The sequence below is a fragment of the Hesperophylax consimilis genome, chromosome 29, assembly GCF_061612785.1.
Source record: "Hesperophylax consimilis isolate HC1 chromosome 29, BYU_Hcon_1.0, whole genome shotgun sequence".
Classification (NCBI taxonomy): Eukaryota; Metazoa; Arthropoda; class Insecta; order Trichoptera; family Limnephilidae; genus Hesperophylax; species Hesperophylax consimilis.
In genome coordinates, this window is record NC_142864.1 from 7682009 (window position 1) to 7704966 (window position 22958).

The 22958-nt window shown below is 35.2% G+C and overlaps 1 protein-coding gene across 1 annotated transcript in view; it reads left to right on the plus strand.

The window, feature by feature from the left end:
* The first annotated feature begins 3244 nt into the window (after nt 1-3244).
* The window catches only part of GABA-B-R2 (gamma-aminobutyric acid type B receptor subunit 2), a 31045-nt gene continuing 11331 nt past the window's right edge, over nt 3245-22958 (plus strand). Inside the window, exons 1-12 of the mRNA XM_089649347.1 lie at nt 3245-3334; nt 7816-7919; nt 8872-9009; nt 10335-10502; nt 11752-11927; nt 16360-16499; nt 20107-20153; nt 20293-20371; nt 20627-20781; nt 21333-21481; nt 21971-22117; nt 22730-22839. Of these exons, the coding sequence (XP_089505473.1) occupies nt 7827-7919; nt 8872-9009; nt 10335-10502; nt 11752-11927; nt 16360-16499; nt 20107-20153; nt 20293-20371; nt 20627-20781; nt 21333-21481; nt 21971-22117; nt 22730-22839 (1402 nt within the window). The 5' untranslated portion in view covers nt 3245-3334; nt 7816-7826. The remainder of the gene's footprint in view (nt 3335-7815; nt 7920-8871; nt 9010-10334; nt 10503-11751; nt 11928-16359; nt 16500-20106; nt 20154-20292; nt 20372-20626; nt 20782-21332; nt 21482-21970; nt 22118-22729; nt 22840-22958) is intronic.

Consider the following 22958-nt stretch of genomic DNA (forward strand, 5'->3'; position numbering starts at 1 on the left):
TATACTGCAAAAATTCAAAAAGGAGAACAAAATTGATTTATCTTATTTCGATAAGACATAAATAATGACATAATTGTACGTAAGCCATAGTTTTATTTTTTTTATATATTTGATCGATTGTTTGAAAAACTTTTTTTACCTCCGTGGGTGTATGTTTGTAAAGATATGCAAGCAAGATATATCAGAAAAACAAGGGAGATAGGGCACGTAACGTGATAAACATATAGACCCCGCCTTTATTTCTACCTACGTAGCAAACGCAACACTTTCATTGTTTTTTCATTTCAATTCTGTACACAATATAAGGACCACGGAACCGTAGGATTTTAAAAAATCTCCGCCGTTTATCTAACGCGAATCCAGGCCAGTTGATGACCAAAAAATATTTTCAAATAGTTCATTAACTATCTCAGTAGGTACCGTAAAATACAGAAGTCATTTTTCTAGTCTGGCAACAGTCTTAATTGAGTTCCCTATATTTAAAATGCGCGCGCACATCGATTCCTAAACCACCCTATGAAACGCGTCTAATATTTTAGAATCCAAAACGTTGTAACTCCACGAAATAACCATACAGTTACATTACTTGCGGAACAAGCATACAGAAATCTATTTAGCCTGACAATAAATTATTTGTAAAACGACAGAAAACATCCTATTAGTCATAAGGGCTTAAGAAAACAATCAAATTTTCGCTAAAATGAGCAGAAACGATGAGATATTTAATGCTGTAATCGCATAAATGTTTGAAAATGATAATTTATTGTACATATGGTACACCTAGCGGTGAAAATTATTGCTAAATTCGGAGCTTGGATTTTCCGAGTTTTCCTTATTAGGTCAATTTCCACTTATATGTGTCAAGTTTGCAACGAAAAATGGTGTTGTGTTGTGAGAATGTGTCCTAGTCGAACATCGAAACGTCTATGATCGAATTAGGTTGATATTACTTTGCGGATCGCATTTGTCAAACGATAATGGAATTTTGACAGATCTGCGGTAAATTTCTCGCAAGAAAAATGGACGTAAACTTGTGATCTCCCCGGAAAATGTATTATTCACTTTTGCATTTCTTCGACAGGTAAAGAATTCTATTATTATATACATTGTTTCAAACAAGCAATGTTCTGTTACTATTAATATCCTCAAAAATTGATATTTCATCGTTTTTTATCAATAACTAAATATGCGAAACCTTTTTTATTATTCAAACTCAGTGATTTTTTTAATGAAATGTTGTCTATTCGCAGAGATTATTGTATGATCGATATCAAATTTACTAAATTATTTACGAAAGACGATGTAATTTTCATGAAAAGCTTTGTAAACCGTATTAAGGAAAGGTCTTCGTGACGAAAAATATCTCCAAAAGAAACCAAGAAGAATATTTTTCTTAACCTTACAATATACAATTCAAAGAAATCACGTTTTTTATTACTTATAAGAGATAATTACTTACTTAAGAGGTGATTTTCGTTTCCATGTTTATTATCACAGTGTTGATGAGTGATATTTTCTACGTATTTATATGTGTTATTGATACATTAATGACTTCATTCATCCAAATCGACTAATATTTACATTACCATATACCAAAATTTTATGTTTTAAGATCATCTTTCGCCATTAGGACAAAACTTATGTACAGAAAACTTATTAATCTTTGAAAAAATCGAAGTAAGTTGTTGTTTTCAATGGAAATTTCAAAGGATTACAGATCACACATGAACACTTTCACAGCAGTTGGCATCTGTCAATACTAATAAATTAACGCCTTACTAATAACAAACGTTCCTTTAATTTTACACAACCGATAAACATTATTTTTTATTTATTTGTTTATTAGTAAGGGAGTAAGTAAACACAATTAGTTTCAAACATTAAATTAGAATTAAAATTGAGATTATTTGATTTATTTGTACTTGAGGCTATATTTTACAAAAAAATATATTCCCAAATAGAGAGACGGGTTTAGGTAGGTAGGTACTGCCACCATAATATGTCACCTTAAGTGTTACGTTTGGTGATTTAGTTTAGGTTCATCGGGTGAGGTGTGTTCAGGATCCACTGGCTGCTTAGCGTGCCAGATCGGGAGAGGTTGATTTGGGGAGACCCTTTGACCTCTCTATCTGGTCTCTCAACTCATCGCCTTGTGCCGCAGTTACAGGGATATGTTCATATATCCGTCATATCTGGACATATTGATCCCTAGATTCCAACCTAACCCTCATACCTTTTACCTTCCCAGAATTTCCTCTCCTTACTTTTCTTAAAAAAGTCCCCCCATACGGCATCCCAAAGGAAAATTGCCTCTATGAAAAAATTTCAATAAAAATCATTTTATAGACCCTCTACACCAATATCCCAGATACAATTTATTGAATTTTTAACTTGACCATTTTGAATTTCGTCTGTCTGTAATTTTGTTTGTACGTTGCGTTTCCGGTTCAAGATGGTGGCCTTTTAATGGATCAATAGAGAGTCATTTAACATGTGAAATCGCTCTGTTTATTTTGACTTTATTTATCACATTTTTTGTAATACCTAGTCTAATTGCCTGAAGAAAGTTTGAAAAAATATTTTTTATTGAGGTGGTGATTTTATTTGGAAAAAATTGTAAGATTTTTGAAAATTGAAAAAAAAAATTTTCATAAAATATATGGTTAATAATTAAGTAGGTACCTTTTCCATGTGAATACCGCACAAGAGTCCCAACTGTTGGCCTATTGGTTTAGCCAATGAGACTATGGTATCCCCAATCTGTTTGTGTTGTAAGGCTGAAGGTAGTGGGGATGGGAAGGCTTACTTAGCTTGGTCTGGTCACCAAACAAGGCCAAAGCCATTTCGAGCAATGTTTCAATCCTGAATGGTTGTCTTACGGCAGGGCTATACTGAGAGTATCTTCCACTATGGAACGTGCCGAAAGTATACTATATGTTATTTCAAATGAATAAATTGTGAAATAACACAAAATAATTATTTGCGCGCGCTGAGGTTTGAACCCGAGACCTTCGAATTATCTTCGAATAGCTATATCATGATCTTCTTTTCTTTTTACTTTTAGGATATGTCATCATTCAATTGATTAATTCCCCGTGATGCTGTGAAGTTTGCGGTTCCACTCCCGAAAGCAAGATGGCGCCCACGTGTTGTTTCCCGCCCATTCTGCTGGCGGCCATCTTGGCGGCGTGGTGCCTGTCGGCGACTGGTAGCAACAACAACAATGGCGTCTCCGCGCAGAAACCCAATCTGGAAGTCATCTTGAATAAAAGACAAGATGTCTACATCGCCGGGTTCTTCCCTTTTAGTCGGGGGGCGGACCAGGCTAGCTTGGGTGAGTACTTAGTATTTATATTTTGAATTTGGCAGCCACCTCTGGTCTGGAGCCCCAACCCTACGAACATGAAGCAGGACGTGTGTATTGCAAGGCTCTTGCTCTTTAGTCGGAAGACGGACCAGGCTAGCTTGGGTGAGTCTGTTTAGTATTCATGTTGAATTTGACAGCCACCTCTGGTCTGGAGCCCTTACCTACAAACCCTGCAAACAGGCAGGACGTCTACACTGTTTGCAATTGTGGAAAAAAGAGTGAACAATTGAATATAATCTACCATATATAGTTTAGGTACTTAAGGGACTATGGAAGTAGTAGCAGAACAATATTTAGTAAATAATAAAAATAGTTACAAGTTACAAAATAGGTATTTAAGGTAATATGGAAGTAGTAGCGGAATAATCTTTAGTAAATAATAATAAGAGTACAAGATAAGTACTTAAAGTACTATGGAAGTAGTAGCGGAACAATATTTAATAAATAATAATAACAGTACAAGACAGGTACTTAGGGTACTATGAAAGTAGTAGCGGAACAATATTTAATAAATAATAATAAGAGTACGAGACAGGTACTTAGGGTACTATGGAAGTAGTAGCGGAACAATATTTAGTAAATAATAATAAGGGTACAAGATAGGTAATTAAGGTACTATGGAAGTAGTAGCGGATCACTATTTAGTAAATAATAATAAGGGTACAAGATAGGTACTTAAAGTACTATGGAAGTAGTAGCGGATCACTATTTAGTAAATAATAATAAGGGTTCAAGATAGGTACTTAAAGTACTATGGAAGTAGTAGCGGATCACTATTTAGTAAATAATAATAAGAGTACAAGACAGGTACTTAAGGTACTATGGAAGTAGTAGCGGAACAATATTTAGTAAACAATAATAAGGGTACAAGATAGGTAATTAAGGTACTATGGAAGTAGTAGCGGAACACTATTTAATAAATAATAATAAGAGTACAAGATAGGTACTTAGAGTACCATGGAAGTATATTTAATAACAATCTTGATGTTAGTCAAATTAATATGAAATGTTTATTATTGAGCATGTTAGTATTTAGCAAACCTTTATAATACCAGATTGGGTACTATACAGAATATAGCATAACTTAAGTAAAGGAATAAACATGAACGTTTTGTTGTTAAGCAAATGTGTAATCAACAAACATTTATGACACCCTATTGGATACTTTAGGAAACATAGAAAAATTATATAAAGATAAAGTGTGCATGTAAGAAAAAAGAAATTTTGTGGATCAGTTACAAATATTCTAATATATTGTTTTTTTTAGTTGGGTCATTGGTTTTTTTTCTAGTCGTTTGGTCATTTGGTAATATGTGTATTTGTATTACGCTATGAAATCTTCTAAATTAAGTGACTTGAGGCGATGCCATACGTAGTAATGAAAAATCATGTGTTTTTGGTTTGAAAATATGATATCCTAGAAATGTTTCAGATGCTTTAATTAAATACTGCGAGTAGAATACATCTTGTCCTTTGAAATAATCGAGTATTTTTTAGATAAGTCTTTTTATAAGCTCAGAAAAAATAATGTATAAGGCCTATGAAAACTGCTTTAAAGTTCAAAATCTCCTACTTACGAACCCATTTTTGGTTATGAATTTATTGTATAGTGTGAAAAATTAAGTTATTTATAAAATGATCGGGAATAAATTAAATATTTATGCCCGAACATCCACAAAATAAAATAAAAGGCACTTTTTGTCCATGTTTTTTTCTTGCATAAATCAAAACAGATGGATGGTGTTAAGCGGGAATTTAAACCTTATCGCCATTTACGTAAGGGTTGTTATTGATTGCGGCTCAATTTAAAATATTACACGACGTAGTGCATCGCCTTAAGGCAACGTAGTAAGCGTTGAAAGGTGGTAAGAAAGGGAGATACGTAAATACGAATGTTAGAGGGAGCGCGCTAATATTGAAAAATGATAAGAATTAAGCGAAAATTGTAAAAATATTTAATAAAACACGACACGTTTGAAATAGAGCGTAAATCTCTCAACAAATGCTTTAGTTGCATTCAAAGTTACTCTGTGATTTTTTTCATGCCTATAACATATTAAATAAAAGATCAAAACAGTTTTTAAATAATTTTCGGAGCTTACTTTGCAATTTTTTTCTATTTAGCGAATTTCATATACCTAATTAACGTTTCGGCATAACAAATGTAAGGATAATATCTTCAAAAATAACAAATATTAAAGATAAGAGTTAACGAGAAACTTGTTAGAAACATAAATCGGGAGAAATCGGGTATGTGGGGGCTTAAGATAAGGCGCCACGGTTAAAAAATCTCACGAACACGGAAAGGTTAACTGGACTAAATATTCGTTGAATAAATGAGCAGCCAAAGCAGAAACGGATATTTAAAAATGGAAAGCGCCTCTGACGTAATATTAAAAATTCATGTTTTTTTATGTGAGTCCCGCAAGAGTACACATTGTCTGGAGCCAATGGGACTATGGCATCTCCGATTTGCCGGCTGTTGAGATCTGGACACCAAACACCATTTCAAACAAAATTTTGATTCTGAACAGAGGTCTTGACACCAGGGCGGTACTGAAAGTATCTCCTACTCTGGAATGTCCCTCAAATATACTATAATATTTATAACATTGAAATTAATTCATTGTGAAACATCACAAATTAATAAAAATATCTTTACTTGAGTACGCCGGGAATCGAACACGCGATCTCCGGATCGCTAGTAGAAATCCTTTCTCTATTAGTAATAATTTGTACCCTGAAGATGCTTGAGTAAAGCGAAACCGGTCGGTTCAAAAAAAATTATTAAAAACTCGTGGTTTTAAAACAAAAATTATTTTATTTCATTTTAGAAATCCTTTCTCCTCGACCACATTAATAATTTTTAACAAGGAAGACAAACTTTTATTTTTAAATATTATTTAATAATAATAATAATATTTGGCTAATTTATTTAGCTCCATTTTCGTGAAAAATCGACAAAGGCGCTGTACAAATATATTTGTTAAATAATTAGTACTAGAACTACTGACTTAAAACTAATGACTTACATCTAAGACTTACATCTAGTGACTTACGACTAAGGCCTATAATTAATTTCTTAATGAAATATATTTACATATGTAGAAACTTACAACTAACATCAACATTATCAATCTAATCCTCAAGTGGAAGATAGTTCTATAATTTTTATTTTTATTTTTTAATATTATATAGATCATATGGGTTACATTAATACATACATATTTTGCAAAATATAATATTTAGGTTCATAATTGGTCATGTATACCTTATTAGAAAAGAGGAGCTCTTGTGCCTGATAAGGGAGCCACGCTTCTTACTTAGATTCTATGTTATAATATTATGTTATGTGTAAACTATACATAATAATATATATTTATATTTTTTTTTACTATAAGTTTTTTTGGAAAAAAAAGTTTGATTTTATTTATTTGTTCTTGTTGGTTCGTAATACAACGTAATTCGGAAGAGAGATCATTGTAGTTTTTTATGGCTTGGTAAATACAATGGTTTTGCATTTGAGTTGTTTTAAAGATTGGCGTAATAAATTGATTTCCATTTCTCATCAGTTTGTAAAATTCTTGATATTCTGTGTTATTTTTTTCTTTACACATTTTTATAATGGAAGTTTGCTTATATATCATCAATATTTGGTACTGGAAACAATTTAAAAAGCAATTTTGTTGGGAAAGTAGAGTATTTTTTAAGTATTTCCTTTATAATAATTTTTTGCGAGACTTTTACTGAGTTTAGGTTGTTTTTATACGATGGGGTGTTTTCATAATTAATTTTATAGCACGGGTGGAAAATGCGCCCAATGGGTTAGCTGGATTTATAGAAGAGTATTCAAATATATCTTAAATGAAAGAATGAAATTAATCGTCGATCTTTAGCGCTTTTAGATGATTCATCTGCCAACAATTATATATATATATATATTACAATTATATATTTCTTTTTTTTTTCCTGAATGTTTTAACGCAAATCTTGGAAAATAACCCAATTCCCGACATCCGATCGAGCTGAAACTCAGCAGATAGAATCGTTGTTGATGACAGTGCATTTTCTAAACTTTTGGTTGCAATCGCACACAGACACGCGGACATATTCGCATTTCTCTGAAATTGGATGACACCACAGCAGTTAATGTTGATCCTAGCTAATCAGGATTTGACTCGGTCTTTATCGCGGTTTACTTCAGTCCCTGGAGAGGAAAGTTCAATCCTTAGTCACACCAAAGAAAAACAACTTTTAAATACTATTATTAAAATTAGATGTATTTTAGTGAAAAATATGTGTTTTTTCAGGCTTATTTTTTGTTTAAAAGTGGATAGTTAGTTTACAATTTTTCAATTGTCCTCCCCAAAAGTCACCAAACGTAGAAATCCACTTGTGATGACCTATGGCAGGTTCTTCTACAGGTCTTTGTTTCTTCTACATTTCAGGACGAGGAGTAATGCCCAGTGTAAAACTGGCCCTGGACCACGTCAATGAGCACAGTGGAGTTCTGAGAAACTACAGATTGCACATGTGGTGGAATGACACTGAGGTTAGTACCTGTCTCTTTTATTTATTCATAAGGCCGAAACTCCCGCGAAATGGTTGAAATAGGAATAAAAAATAATAACTCCGCTCCCTTCGGTATGAAAAACAAACAGTGCCGACAAAGAATAAACATACATACTGTATTTCCTTGGCGTGAATTCTCGTTTCATATGATATATAAATAAATTATGGTAACAGATATTTTTTAATACAATCTTGAAAGCGGAAATTAATCCACTTCCCGACATCCGGTCGAGCTGAAACTCGACAGATAGACTCGTTGTCGATGACAATGCAATCTATCAACTTTTGGTGGCAATCACGTACATACACTCGGAAAAATACGAATTTCTCTGAAATCGGATGACATTATAGTAGTAATATATTTTAAATTCATTTTAAAATAGATAAAGTAATAAAAATAAACTTTTCTTTTATTGTTTTTTTTTTGTTTAAAAATAAAGTTCAGCGTTGGAAACGCGTATTTCTTTTGTTTTATTTTGGATTAATAATGTTAGATTTTGTAAATTTTCATAGGTCCGCCATTTTTACATTTTTAGTAATAATAATAATAATAATGTTTATTTCAGCTGGACAGAGCGGTGTGTGCAATGCTCTGCCTGCCATAAAAGTTAACATTAAAAAAATCATTATAGAAATAAATAAAAAATTATAAAATGATTAACACATTAGGACTTTATGGTGGCTTGAGTGAAATTCTCCATCTCTGGTGTAGAGGCGCTCCCTGCCACTGGGCAACGGCCTGGACAAGAGTGTTGTCCGATCTCTGGTAGATCTTTTAAGAAAGCATTATTTGCTAACTAGATTTCTGACTATCCCACGATTTTCACGGTTTGCGCTAATGAACAATAAATACAAAGGCAGATAAACCCTATCCGGCTCGAAGGACCACTTTAATTGTGTTTCAAGGTTATCATGTCAGAATAAATTTCTAGTGCAACGCAGCAGTTGGAGTGAAATCGTTCTTCGACATGATGTACAACGGACCCAACAAGCTGATGTTGTTCGGTGCAGCGTGCACTCACGTCACGGACCCCATCGCCAAAGCGTCCAAACATTGGCATCTCACACAGGTAAATATTATTTAGTCGCACATTGGTAAATACGAAATATCTTTAATAAATAAGATAGCAATTAGTCTTTTTGGGAGATATTTCTTTCAGCCTTCATAGATTTCAACCATCTCATTTTGTATTACGGTGAAATATATGATTTAAACAGGGTAATACAAAGAAAACATCATAGCGATGCTTATAGGAATGCACCGCAGCATTGGAACTTTGGGATATTTCGAAATTACGTTGTTTTTAAAAACCTTGTTTTATTTTATTATGTTAAGGCACAAATATTAAAAATAATTTTTTAAATAACCGAATTTTCACATTATACAATAATACCATATCTGAAAAGGGGTGTAAAGCAGTTTATATATGCCTGTATTTTTGAGTTATGTTTGTAAAAAAAGACTAGAGAGAAAGAGAAAAATGCTCGATACTTTCCAAGGCCAAGATGTGTTATAGTCGCCATGTTCATTTAACCCTTAGGATACCGATTTAGGTGCCAATTTTTTCTGTTTTAAATAGACCCCTGACTGGGATTCTCCATAATATTTTCGAATACACTAATTCCCAATGCTAGTGGCTAGAGAATTTCAGAGAAGACTCCCCACAAGTTCCCCACAATATTTTCAAATCCGCTAATTTTCCACACCAGTGGCTAGATAATTTCAGAGAAGACACTAATTTCCCCACAATATTTTCGAATCCATGGGGGGATGGCTAGGGAATTGATGGAGCACTGCGCTCTGCAGACAAGGCAGTACCGTCTTCATTGGCGCACAAGAAATACTGACGTACTGATGCGGCGAGGGCAAATAGGCATCAGCCCCAATACTGATAGGCAGATCCAAATATCTAGATGCGCATCAGTAATGTTGTCAGTATTGGCCATTACACGCGTCAGTATTGGCAAATATTATTTTAATACTGATACGTGTTATGTGGGTAATATATATCAATCGAATATACCTTCTTCATGAATGTTATAAAAAAATTTCCAATGATTTTTTGGTATACAAGCGTTCTTCATAATAAAAATTAATTCAATTTTGGAAATAGGAATTATGACATTTGACCTGGACTTTTCGAATGCGTTTTTTCATAGATAAAATAAACATGTTTGCAAGTGACGAAAAAATTAGTTAGATTAACATACAGTATGCTAGGAGAATTTTTGGTTGAAAACACCATGAAATCAAAGCAAGTGCAGGATACTAGCAAATCCACGGTGGATTTCTTGGAACACTAGAGGTTAAGCCAAGATTGGATTGACTTAATATAGTTATTTTTTAATTTATTTATTTGATACTTGTTGACCTAACTAATTGATTTGTTTTCAGTTGTCCTACGCAGACACGCACCCCATGTTTACCAAAGACTCCTTTCCCAACTTCTTCCGCATCGTCCCCTCGGAGAACGCCTTCAACCTGCCTCGGCTGGCCCTCCTCAGACACTACAACTGGACCAGAGTGGGAACGATCTACCAGAATGAACCCAGATATTCACTGGTGAGTTCCAACTGTTCCTTAGTCGTTGCCTTATTACTGAGGATCGTTTTAGAGGCCGCATCGCTCGAGACCTCTCTCACACTGAAGGCAGAAAATTTGCTTACGCAGATGACATCGCCGTCACAGCTCAAGCCAAAACCCTTAAAGCAGCAGAAGATATCCTTAATTCTGACCTAAAGGCTATAGAAGAATATTTCCTCAATTGGCGACTAAAGCCAAATGGGTCGAAAACAGTTGCGACAGCTTTTCATCTTAGCAATTCACAAGCGAATACCAAACTCTGTGTTCAGTTTGATGGAAAAAAATATTTACCATGACCCCCACACCCGCTATCTTGGAGTTACTTTGGACAGGAGCTTTAACTACCGGCAACACATGGAAACAGTGGGTAAAAAAACTAGGCAAGGCTTAACTTAGTTAATAAGCCAGCTGAAACTAGCTGGGGATGTAACGCCAACACGGTCAGAACAGCATCCTAGCAAATATTCATCCTAGACTTGCAGAAAAGTCAATAGATGTCGCACATTAAAAAATAAGATAGGTTTATCTAAAAGACGCTGTCTATATTGCATTTAGTTCGGGTTGAATCTTGTGATCATACATAAAGATAGTTGCCAGTAAAAATGTGCGGTGAATAATGAGAATGTTGGTAGTTCTTATTCGAAGCATGATACAGTTAAATGTGACCGAAGGGGATAGGGTCCCGAGGGTCCTGGGTTCGAGTCCTAGATGTGACCGTATCCTTTTCTGATTTTTCTGTTGCAGATTTTCGTTTAAAAATTGAATATTGTCTTCAATAATTAAATATTACAATTTGGGGGTTTACTCAATAAAGTTATTCAAAAAAATAAATATTAAAGTCTTTCGTCTGCTTTTAAAAACACTATTTCATTTCGGGATATGTTTAAAACGGCGATTTTTAGGAAATTAATGTCAACCGGGAATATTTATAAATAGGTTTCGGAAAACGCGAGAGGTCGTGATGTAGAAATTACACATTGCACAGCCAGTTGCTCGAGACAGAATAACGTTAGTACGGAAACATTCCAAATGCACTAGTTGGTTCGCTGGGACGCGCATGCGTCCCGGTTTTGCGATTATAGAAATTGCCAGTGTTTAAAATTAATAGGTCGTACAGTTTAAAGTAACTTGACTACGAAATCTCAGAATACCTCAAGGATTAATATGACTTACGTTTCATGTTCTTCTTGCCAAATATAAGTATGTATTTTCAAATTTGTGTTTCTAGGCGCACAACCGTCTGGTGGCTGACCTGGATCACCACGGCTTCCAGGTGGTGGAGACGCAGAGTTTTGCCACGGAGGTGCGCTCCGCCCTGGAGAAGCTGCGCGAAAAGGACGTGCGCATCATCCTGGGCAACTTCAACGAGTCCTGGGCAGTGCAAATCTTCTGCGAGGCCTATAGGTAACACCAACATCAGTCAATTGTAAAGTCGAGCCAGTTACACAATATAAGCAAGCAAGCACAGGTGATTGAAGAAACGTTGGACTTTAACTCTATTTTACAAAGTCTTTCTTCTGGTTCTCCAATGCCATCTCTTTCATACTACCACAATTGCAAGAAAAAAGAAAATGGTTTGAAAGGGAGATTCGTAAATACGAATGTTAGAGGGAACGCGTTAATTTAAGAAAACGATTGTAATTAATACACCTTAAACATTTAGAAAAGCATTTAAATAATCGTATGAATTTTTCATACCTTTGACAAGTCGAAGAACCATGTAACTAGTAATCAGATGTTTTTGGTTTGAAAATGTGGTCGCTTAGGAATATTTTAGATGCTTCAATTAAATACTGCGACTAGAACATATTTTTGATTTTCAAATAAATGAGCATTATTTTGGAGAGGCTTTTTATAATCCCAGATAGAATAAAGAATCAACCCTATAAAAACTGTATTAAAGTTCAAAATTACTTATGAACCTTTTTTAAGTTATGGTTTTATTGTATAATGTGGAAAATTAAGTTCTTTGGAAAATTGTCGTTAAAAATTTAAATATTTGTAGCGGCACCTACTAGTGGGTTTAAGAAATTCAATACATGCATCGCGCATCACATTGGAACCTACGAGTAAGACGACAAATGTAGGCTGTGTCTACCTATCTAGAATAATAGCAAAGCCGCAAACCTACCTACTCGCGATTTGTTGTCAAACGAGATGACGCTCCGCCCCCGCACCCGCCCGCGCACCCGCAACGCGCCGCGCTCTTCGCTCCCGCAACGGTCGTAGGTACCCACAAGCGTATCCGGCTTCGCCCGCGGTTCGAGCTCACAATCTTCAGCCAACAAAGTTCACCGTACCTTTAGCTTACTTCACACTGGAGTACCAGGAAGAACCTCGATCCTCACCAGTGATGACACCACCTGCAATTCCGGTCTCCACCGACGCGGTGTCGAGACACTGACTTCATCGCCGTAATCGTGGACCACAGATTCACATCCCACCGTTCTGCAACCTACATGCATCAAATCGCGATGCACATCAACTGCCGACGACACCGTTGCTACTCTTTTTGGACTCTGGATGTAATGACTACCTCAATAAAGCCGCTGCTAGGATACCAATAAACATTTCTCACTCGTCTCCTTACCACATCCTCAAATATTTATGCCAGAACTTCGCTTAGTAAAATAAAATGTATGTATTTTTATTGCAAGCGGATGGTGTTAAGGCGATGTACTACGTCGTGTAATATTTTAAATTGAGCCGCTATCAATAACAACCCTTGCGTAGATGGCGATAAGGTTTAAATTCCCGCTTAACACCATCCGCCTGTTATGATTTATGCAAGAAAAAAACATGGCCAAAAAGTGCCTCTTATTTTATTTTGTGGATGTTCAGGCATAAATATTTAATTTTTTTTCTTTTATTTTATAAATAACTTAATTTTCCACATTATACAATAAAATTATAACCGAAAATTGGTTCGTAAGTAGAAGATTTTGAACTTTAAAGCAGTTTTCATAGGCCTTATACATTATTTTTTACTGGGCTTATAAAAAGACTTATCTAAAAAATACTCAATTATTTTAAAGGCCAAGATGTATTCTACTTGCAGTATTTAATTAAAGCATCTGAAACATTTCTAGGCGATCAAATTTTCAAACCAAAAACATATGATTTTGCATTACTACGTATGGCATCGCCTTAAGCAGGAATTTAAACCTTATCGCCATCTAAATAAGTAGTGTTATTGTTAGCGGCCCGATTCAAAATATTACACGACGTGGTGCATCGTTTTAAATACCGTAAAACGTTCCTACTTTGCTCCTGCGAGGTAACTGTGCTCCAGTAAAATAAAAAGATTTGACTTTTTCTAGATGGAAACACTCACGTATTTTAGTCATTTAAAAAGTGAAATCGGTAAATACTATTCTTCCTTTGGCAAAACTAATATGACAGATTGCCGGAAGTCGAACTTTTTTTGACATTCTCTGTCATGACCTCTGAGTGTGAGCTTGCTGTGGTTTACGTTCTCCGTCAAAATCCATTTGCATCTGAGAATTTTTTGAACGAATAGAGGTGAGTGTTATCTCATTTTATAAGGAATTTCATAAACTAATTGTGGACAAAATATTTTTTTTAATTTGGTGTATATTTTTGGAAAAATAGGATATTTTCGAGATTGGGTATTCTTTGCACATACTTTTGGGGATACAATGCTCCTGGAGCAATGTACCCCAATGGAGAAATTTATCCCCTAAATATGCAACCTCTCTTAGATCGACTTCCCTGTACTGGTCCTATATATAAAGAGGCCATAAACAGTTCTTTCTTAGAGAACCTTCAAAACAAAAGAGTCGAATGGACTAACGGCATCAGCCAGAAAGGACGTAAAAAGCTAAAGTTAGTGCCAGGAATGAGCGTTGCGGAGCAATTACTAACAGAACCAGAAGAAAATATTGTGCAACAGATTTTATCGGAAACGACTGGGGAAATGGTAAACATCATGCCCAGCACGAGTTCCAGAAAAACTCGTAGCAATCATAGCTGTAGTGAGGCTAGTGATAAAATGTCATTGAGAGATTCGTCTGAAGGACTTTCTGATTTGGAAAATGAACCACCTAATGCTTTCGAAGGCCAAAATCAACTAGATTTGCAACCGTTAGTGAGAGAGGTGGGCCGGTATGTCGTGTTTTTTATACGAAGGAGAAATGTTTCCAGGGGTAATAACAAAATTCGATGGGAATGGTCCCACTATTTCGGCAATGGCCCGTTCATTAACAAATTGGAAGTGGCCAAAAGCTAAAGACGAAATTATATATAAATGGAGCGACATCCTGAGATGCATAAATCCACAAAAAAAATGGGAAGACGCTAGTTTTACTCTGTACCCGAGTTAAACCACTTATGGGGGGTTTAACTCATAAATTTGCAATGTTAAATGTTATTTTTTGGAAATTTTATTGCGTTTTCTACTTGATTACCAAAGGACCATGTCTTGCTTTGTTGAAAATTACATTGAAAGTTATTTTTAAATTTAACCAAGCATTTTTTTTACTACGAACCAAAGTTATGTTGATGAATCTCTCAAAAATATATGTGATTTTCATTTATAATTGCATTTTTCTTAATCCTGGGTCATCTTCCGATAGCGCAAAGTAAAAAAGTAACGTATTTTATTGCTCCATAGCATAAATTAACGTAAAACTTAAGGAAAGACAAAGTGGAGCAAAGTTACCCTTATCAAAGGAACTACTTTGCTCCAAAAACAAAGTTTTAAAAAATCAAAACAAACCATTAAACTTTAAAAAAATTCCTGTCTTGCTAAAGCTTAAATGTGCTTCTGATCGGTCAAACCAATAGAAGAGATGTACAATACGCCTTTCTCAATTTACAATAAAATTTATGAAAGTGGAGCCAAAATTGGTGCAAAGTAGGAACGGTTTACGGTAACAGAATCTTATGTATTTTTAATATTTTTCGAGCATGCTTTGCGATTTTCTTTTAACGAGATAATTTCATATAATAACTCTGCCTATATATAAAGATTATGATATATTTCGGTAGAAATCCAAAATGAGGGGTCTTAAGTTTTAACTTTCTTCTGGGCGTGCTCACATTCAACTCAGAAGAGAGGGATACGCCACTACCCATTTTTTAGATTGCTGAGAGACTGTATAGAGAATTTAGCTATTTCGGAATGCGTGTGTATCCTGATGTTCTTGTGTTCAAGACGGCGTCACCTGAGATTATTCTATCTTCCTGCTTATAGAACCAACAAGCAAAGGATTATCATTTTTTTAATGTGAATATCGCACAAGTGTCTCACCTGCTCCAAACCTTCTGGAGCCAGCGAGACTATGGCATCTCCAATTGGGGTATGTTGTGAGGATGAAGATAGTAGGAAGGGGAGAATATGGGAAAGAGAAAGGTGGGGAAGTACTAGACTATTCAGATCTGGTCACCTAATACGGCTAAAGCCATTTCAAGCAACTTTTGAATTCTGAATGGTAGGCTTACATCAGGGCGATACTAAGAGTATCGCCTAGTTTGGAACGTGCCGCAATCATACTTTATATTATCTTAAATAAATGAATTGTGAAATAACACAAATCCGTCAAACAAGATTAACTTGCGCACACCGATTTATTGCTCCTGTTCAGATATAAACATATTCTACTTCAGTGAAGAGAGATTCAAAGGAATAGTATTGATTATCAACTCATCGGCCTGATTTCCATCACTTGTTTATACTTCAAAATTCGATAAACCATCTATCTATTAGTCTTCCGTATTACGTATTACTTATTGCTTAAGCCATTAGTTTTAGCATGGTTTACACTTATCTTAACCATATTTTGGCTCCTTCGGTAATTAAAACATTTATTTGCAGACTTGGTATATATGGCAGAGCATACCAGTGGCTCATCATGGGTACCTACAGCGACCAGTGGTGGAACAAACACGAAGACATGAGAGCCAGCTGCAATGAATCAGAGGTTACCACTTCTTTGGAGTCCACCATATTGACGGGTAAATTTTTAGTTGCTTTTTTAAATATTTACATTAAATATATCAGCGTTTGAGGTGTATTCGTCTTTGAGATATTGATACCAACAATGCATATTGTTGAACACAGTGACATTGATGAAGTTCAGAATGCAGAAAGTCACTACAATCTAGTTCGGAATGGATAGTGTGATATTATATTAGATAGCTGTGCTAAACACAGATGGCACCAGTAGCAGAAATGTACTTTATTTCAAATAAATCCATTTTGCATTTTAAATGCTTTTCTAAAAACCATTTTGCATTTTAAATGCTTTTCTCATTGCATTTTCCATTTTAAATGCTTTTTTGCAACATTCTTCCTAATATCTTCACTCATCTTTTTTTCATAAGCCCCAAACAAAGATATTAGAAGAACGAGATATGCTATGTTGGCCGCCGGACCGTAGCCGGAGTACTACCTAGAGGTGTGCCTAATATAACGTTAACAGGTATGGATAACATAGTATCTTCAAATAATGGCATACCTGTTACTCTAGTACCGCATAACATAGTATTGAATAACTTCCCGTTATTTTATAAGTCGACTAGTCGACCGTTCTGACATGGAACGGGTGACTTGTAAAATAACTGAATAACTAAATAATTCGAATAACGAATAACGAACGGAACGGAATAACAAAATTATGAAATAATGTTAACTTCTTGGAACTTGGAAGTTCCAAGTTCTAAGAAGGTAAGAACGTAATTCGGGTAATTCCCGATCACCGAAGATATACGAAGTATTGTTTGATAATTTTGTTATTCCGTTCCTTTCGTTAGTGGCATTATTTACTTATTATATACTATTTTAAATGTCTCGGATTGATTTGTGGCTTTGAGAATAAATTCTGTAAAAAAAATAAAAAGTTTATTATTTTTTAATAGCTAAATCCTAAAAATATGTGATAAAAATATATGATAAAATATAGTTAGATTCATTGCCTAGATATCAATTTAATCAGTTTTGTGTGTCTCCATATTCAAATTCGGCGGTAAGATATTTTTAATGTGGAATGAACTTTTTTCGCGTAGGAATGTCAAGCAATCAAGGAGAATATTTTTTATTTCTGTAATCGCTCCAGTGGTAAAAATATATTTTTTTATTTGAGGTATTTATTCAAAATTAATTCAACAATTTTATGTACTTCATAATGTATATGCAAACTAACCGTCACTAGAAAAGTGCAAAGCAATACAAATCATCAAATTTAAAACATTATTTATTTAATGCTCCTCTCCTGCCCTAATATGAATATAACATATTATAACATTTCATTATCGACTCAGCCGCTCGGCCACAGTAACGAATAACGATGCCGTTCGTTATTACGTATCTACAAGCTTATCCAAATTCTTGGAATACTATGTTATTAAATAACAGGTATGATATTATGTTATTGGGTTGGGGTGTTATTTGTTATATTAGGTATCGGAAAAGAACCGTTATTCACACCTCTAGTACTACCTAATTGGGTACTTTGAACGGTATCGGGACGTGTACGCACAGAAATCTGTTCTATGTATTAGTGCGGATACCTTAGCGCAAGCGAAAGTGTGCAGTAGTATTGGTGAACAAAACCGGCGACACTCGGCAAAACAATTCCACTCAGTACGAACTGCGCATAGCACATCTCGTTCTTCTAATATCTTTGGCCCCAAATATCACATCATATAACCTCGCTATGAGATATAATTTACATTTGTCAAGTTGCTCCCTGGTAGGAGCTCTGGCAATTGAGTGATACCATTACAAAAAATACTGATTCAAATACTGAACATGGCCATGACGCTGTAATAATAAATGTTGGAATGCAGTTTCTATGTTTTTACGTTGGCAACATTGGTCCCGCGCAAATTTTTTGTGGTTTCATAATCTGTAGTCGTGGTGTTTTTGGATTTTCCATCATGTAATATATTTTTTTTTATTTTTTTTATTATTTATTAACCAATAAATTAACATACATTTTTTTTGGTATAATCCACCTCACTAGGCTGAGCCTGTTCTGAGGTGGCGGGAGTTTGATTTAATTTTAGATAATGCGAATTTACATAGAATCAAAGATGTAGATAAAAAGATATTAGAAGAACGAGATATGCTATGTTGGCCGCCGGACCGTAGCCGGAGTACTACCTAATTAGGGTACTTTGAACGGTATCGGGACGTGTACGCACAGAAATCTGTTCTATGTATTAGTGCGGATACCTTAGCGCAAGCGAAAGTGTGCAGTAGTATTGGTGAACAAAACCGGCGACACTCGGCAAAACAATTCCACTCAGTACGAACTGCGCATAGCACATCTCGTTCTTCTAATATCTTTGGAAAATTGTCGTTAAAAATTTAAATATTTGTAGCGGCACCTACTAGTGGGTTTAAGAAATTCAATACATGCATCGCGCATCACATTGGAACCTACGAGTAAGACGACAAATGTAGGCTGTGTCTACCTATCTAGAATAATAGCAAAGCCGCAAACCTACCTACTCGCGATTTGTTGTCAAACGAATATGTTTGTTCTACATTGATGTCCATTATTAAATGAAAAAATTGTTTAAAAATTCTTTAATTATTTTGATTGTTTGACCTGAGAAACCATTTTGCATTTGCAATGAATTTTGAAAATAGGTATTTTGCATTTTGCATTTGAAATGCTTTTCTAAAAACCATTTTGCATTTTGCATTTTCAAATGGAAAAGTTTTGACCCATTTCCATTTTGCATTTCAAATGGTTCTGGGTACCCATTTTGCACATCTCTGACTAGTAGTATTAATTCAGAGCTACCGATATTACAGAGAACTATAGGATTATTAAATAGTATATATGTATATACTATAGCTCCACAAGGAGAGAAAGATTCCTACTGTTATATGATAAAAAAAGGCTCCTGGCTGTCTATTCAGCTATCATTGTGAGTTATACAGCGGATCACATGAGGACAGTACAATACTGTTTTGTCCCAGTGTAAACAGTAGTTTGGAAGACCTGACAATGAACCGAGACACTGTCCCAGAGATACACGGGAAAGCTATCTCTGCAGGATAGTGTCTTATCCCTACCACCGGGCCCGGCTGCGTTGTCCGCGAGTAAACGCGTTTTGATAAAACAGTAGGACAAATAGCCAGTCACTCTGCGCGTACGTATCTCGGCTCCCGACATTCGGATTTCATAAAATGTCGCATAAATTGAACACTATAATACATCTTGCAAACTCGCTCGTTACGCGCGTTGTCATGTATCCATTTTCACAGCGTTTTTCATTTGAACTATGGCAAAATTGTTGTATTGTCCCATTATCTTGCCCTGCATGGTCGAGGCTGTTTACGGAGCTGGGATTTGATACTATTGTATTGTCTTCTTTATTGTCCTCGTGTTATCACGGCATTAGTCTAATAAAAGAACAGCGGTGTTTTGTGTATTTCCGGAGTTCTATTGAGGAACAATCAAAGATTACAATTTTAGATGTAGTTGTACTAGCCTCCAATTTCAACAAAATGCAAGCTATACAGCATAATACAAGTTTTTATTCCAATCTTCGGCAAAGCTTCATCCTTGTAACAATCAATTTCTGATATATATATTTGTTTTTACAGATCTTCTTCCTTTATCAACAACGGGAGATATAACGATTTCTGGAATTGTAAGTTACATTACGAGTATATTGTAGACGTTGAATTATTTCTTATCAATTAAGATTAAATAAAACTTCATGCTTATTAATACACGGCAAGCGATACGAAGACGAAGATGGTCACTAAAGCTTTTTTTTCTATTTACAGACTGCATCAGAGTACAAGGTGGAATACGATAGTAGAAGAGGAAGTGAATATTCTAGGTTTCATGGCTACACTTACGATGGTAAGTTTTTTCAATATCAATTAATAAAATGGAAAAAAAGTCAAATGGCACATGCCAGATATGTTTAGCATTTCCATAATTTAAAACCACCTAGTGGTCCAATCTCTTAAATAAGCTCTACTTGAAATACATAGATGTAAAGAACTTTTAAGAGTCAATGGATATTAAAAAACTTTTTTCTGGAGTACCCCAAGGTACTTTGGGACACTACTTTTTTATAGATCTATGATTTTTAAAAGCCAGTTATTTGTTTAGGTATTTGGGCAGTAGCTCTAGCCATCCAGAATGTAGCGCAGCGTGTGAGACACATCCGAAGGAACAAGACGGTAACGGACTTCAAGTATCGGGACCCGCTTTGGGAGAAGTTGTTCCTGGAGGCCCTCAGGAATATCAGTTTCGAGGGGGTCACGGTAAGTAAAAAAAAAGTTATATTTTTCGTAGAATTATGAAAGGTCATATAGTGATTTATTTTTGGGGTATTATACCGTGTTGCGCTACCTCTTTCTTTAGCCAACGTTTTGGACAGCATTGCAGTGTCAATCATCAGGGCAGATGCCGCGAAAATCTCAAATCATAGCTATGAAAGGTCTGTTCATGGTTTTGGGACCATCAGAGGTATTAAGCAGATTCCTAAGCAGTCCTTAAAATTTTGGGAGATTCCTGTCTTTAAATATACCATCTCACATCTGAAGGTCTCTAGGAAGTGTCAGTAGTAATTCATGATATCATGGTAATTCATATTCATGTCTTCGAGTGTAGGTTGTAAACCTGACAGTAGTAGCTAGTGAAAAGCCTTCGTTGATCCCGAGAAGTTCATGGAAAATCCGGTTTATCATTCGTAGGTCTTTGAAAGATCCTTAGCAATCAGCTTTCGCAGGTACCACATTGTGGTAGCAATGATTACATTCATTTTAACGAGTTTTTGTTTTCAACTTGTATTACAATAACTGTTGTATTCCAGGGTCCTGTTCGCTTCTACGATAATGAACGTAAGGCGTCCATCCTGCTGAAACAGTTTCAGTCTGATGGGGAGGTCAAAGTGGGGGAGTACTGTTCCGAACTGAACCGCCTGGACTTTTCGATGGGAGAACCCATGAGATGGAGTGGCAGGTAATTCAACACTTTTGATTATTTTTTAATATTTTTGGGTCGGTATTTAAATACCCATCCCACTGGACCATGTTCTGAACCAGGGCCACTGCCCAAATACCTAGAGAAATAAAGACTTTGATATTTATAATTATTATGATAATTAAGTTTAATTTAGCTTAATAGAGCTATGGGTACATTACTTTGCCTGCAATATAAAATGATACAATTTAAGATGAATATAATAGGATTGATGTATTATATAAAATAACACGATGACATACAATTTTAAATAAAAAAAAGGAATTTGAATATACGCATACATTTATTACTTGTATTACGGTGGCTTGAGGGAAACTCTCCATCTATGATAATATAAAAACTTGCTGTGCCGCTGTTTGGTCTAAGAATTGTTTCGAGATTTAAGAATTATAAGTGGTCTAAGATGGGAGCCTTGTGGTACTCCTGAAATAGTTTTGTATTTGATCTGAGTAATTATTGGGTTTCCAGGCACCCACCGAAGGACAGAACCCTGCACATTATAGAACATAGTCAGGTGAACATCACCATCTACGCCATCCTAGCCTGCTGCTCCGTCATTGGCATAGTCCTGGCTCTGCTATTCCTCATCATCAATATTACATATAGAAACCAGAGGTAAATAGCTATACCTTCAATACCATTTGGTTTATAATAGACTCCCAAATAAAGAAGCATTTTAAATCTGGAATAATCAATAATGATCATTTCTTCGAGTCATGTTCAGAGTTAAAATAAAACACCTGTACTTATAACAGAATACGTAGAAACGTGGATAAAGTAGGTATTAGCCTTGAAAAGTCATTTCCTCCACATCTTAATATCTATAACGGATTGTTATTTGTCAAAATAACAATACGATAAAAATATGTGGTTGCTGTACATTATGCTGAATAGATTTCAAGATATTTTTTTAATTGACATTGAAACTATGAAATCACCAATTGGGTCATGTTGTTAGGCTGAAGGGAGGTGTAAAAGGAAGGATATGGGAAAGAGGCAGGTTGTGCTCTTTCACCAGGGCGATCTGAGAGTATCTACTACTCTTTTAAGAAATATTTGTGGATTGAGCAATTGAAAAGAAAGGGGATGGAAAAAGTACAATGGTAGTGCAGGGATGAATAATTCAAGTAAATTAGACAGTACAATTATTTGGGGTTGGCATCCGTGCCTAGGTCTGTATCAACGTAAGGTCTTCACGTTGACATTGCTTCGTGATATTTATTTCAGATACATTAAGATGTCATCTCCATATCTCAACAATCTCATCATCATCGGCTGCATGCTCACCTACATGAGCGTCATCTTCCTTGGGCTGGACAGTGGGTTGAGCAGTATTGGTGAGTTCAAATGATTTTCTTGATGTATCATCAATAACGTGTTGATGAAGAACTCACTTATAATCTATGTAATATATTATATTGTTCCTATTAGTAAACCTTCATTTTTTTCAAAAAAC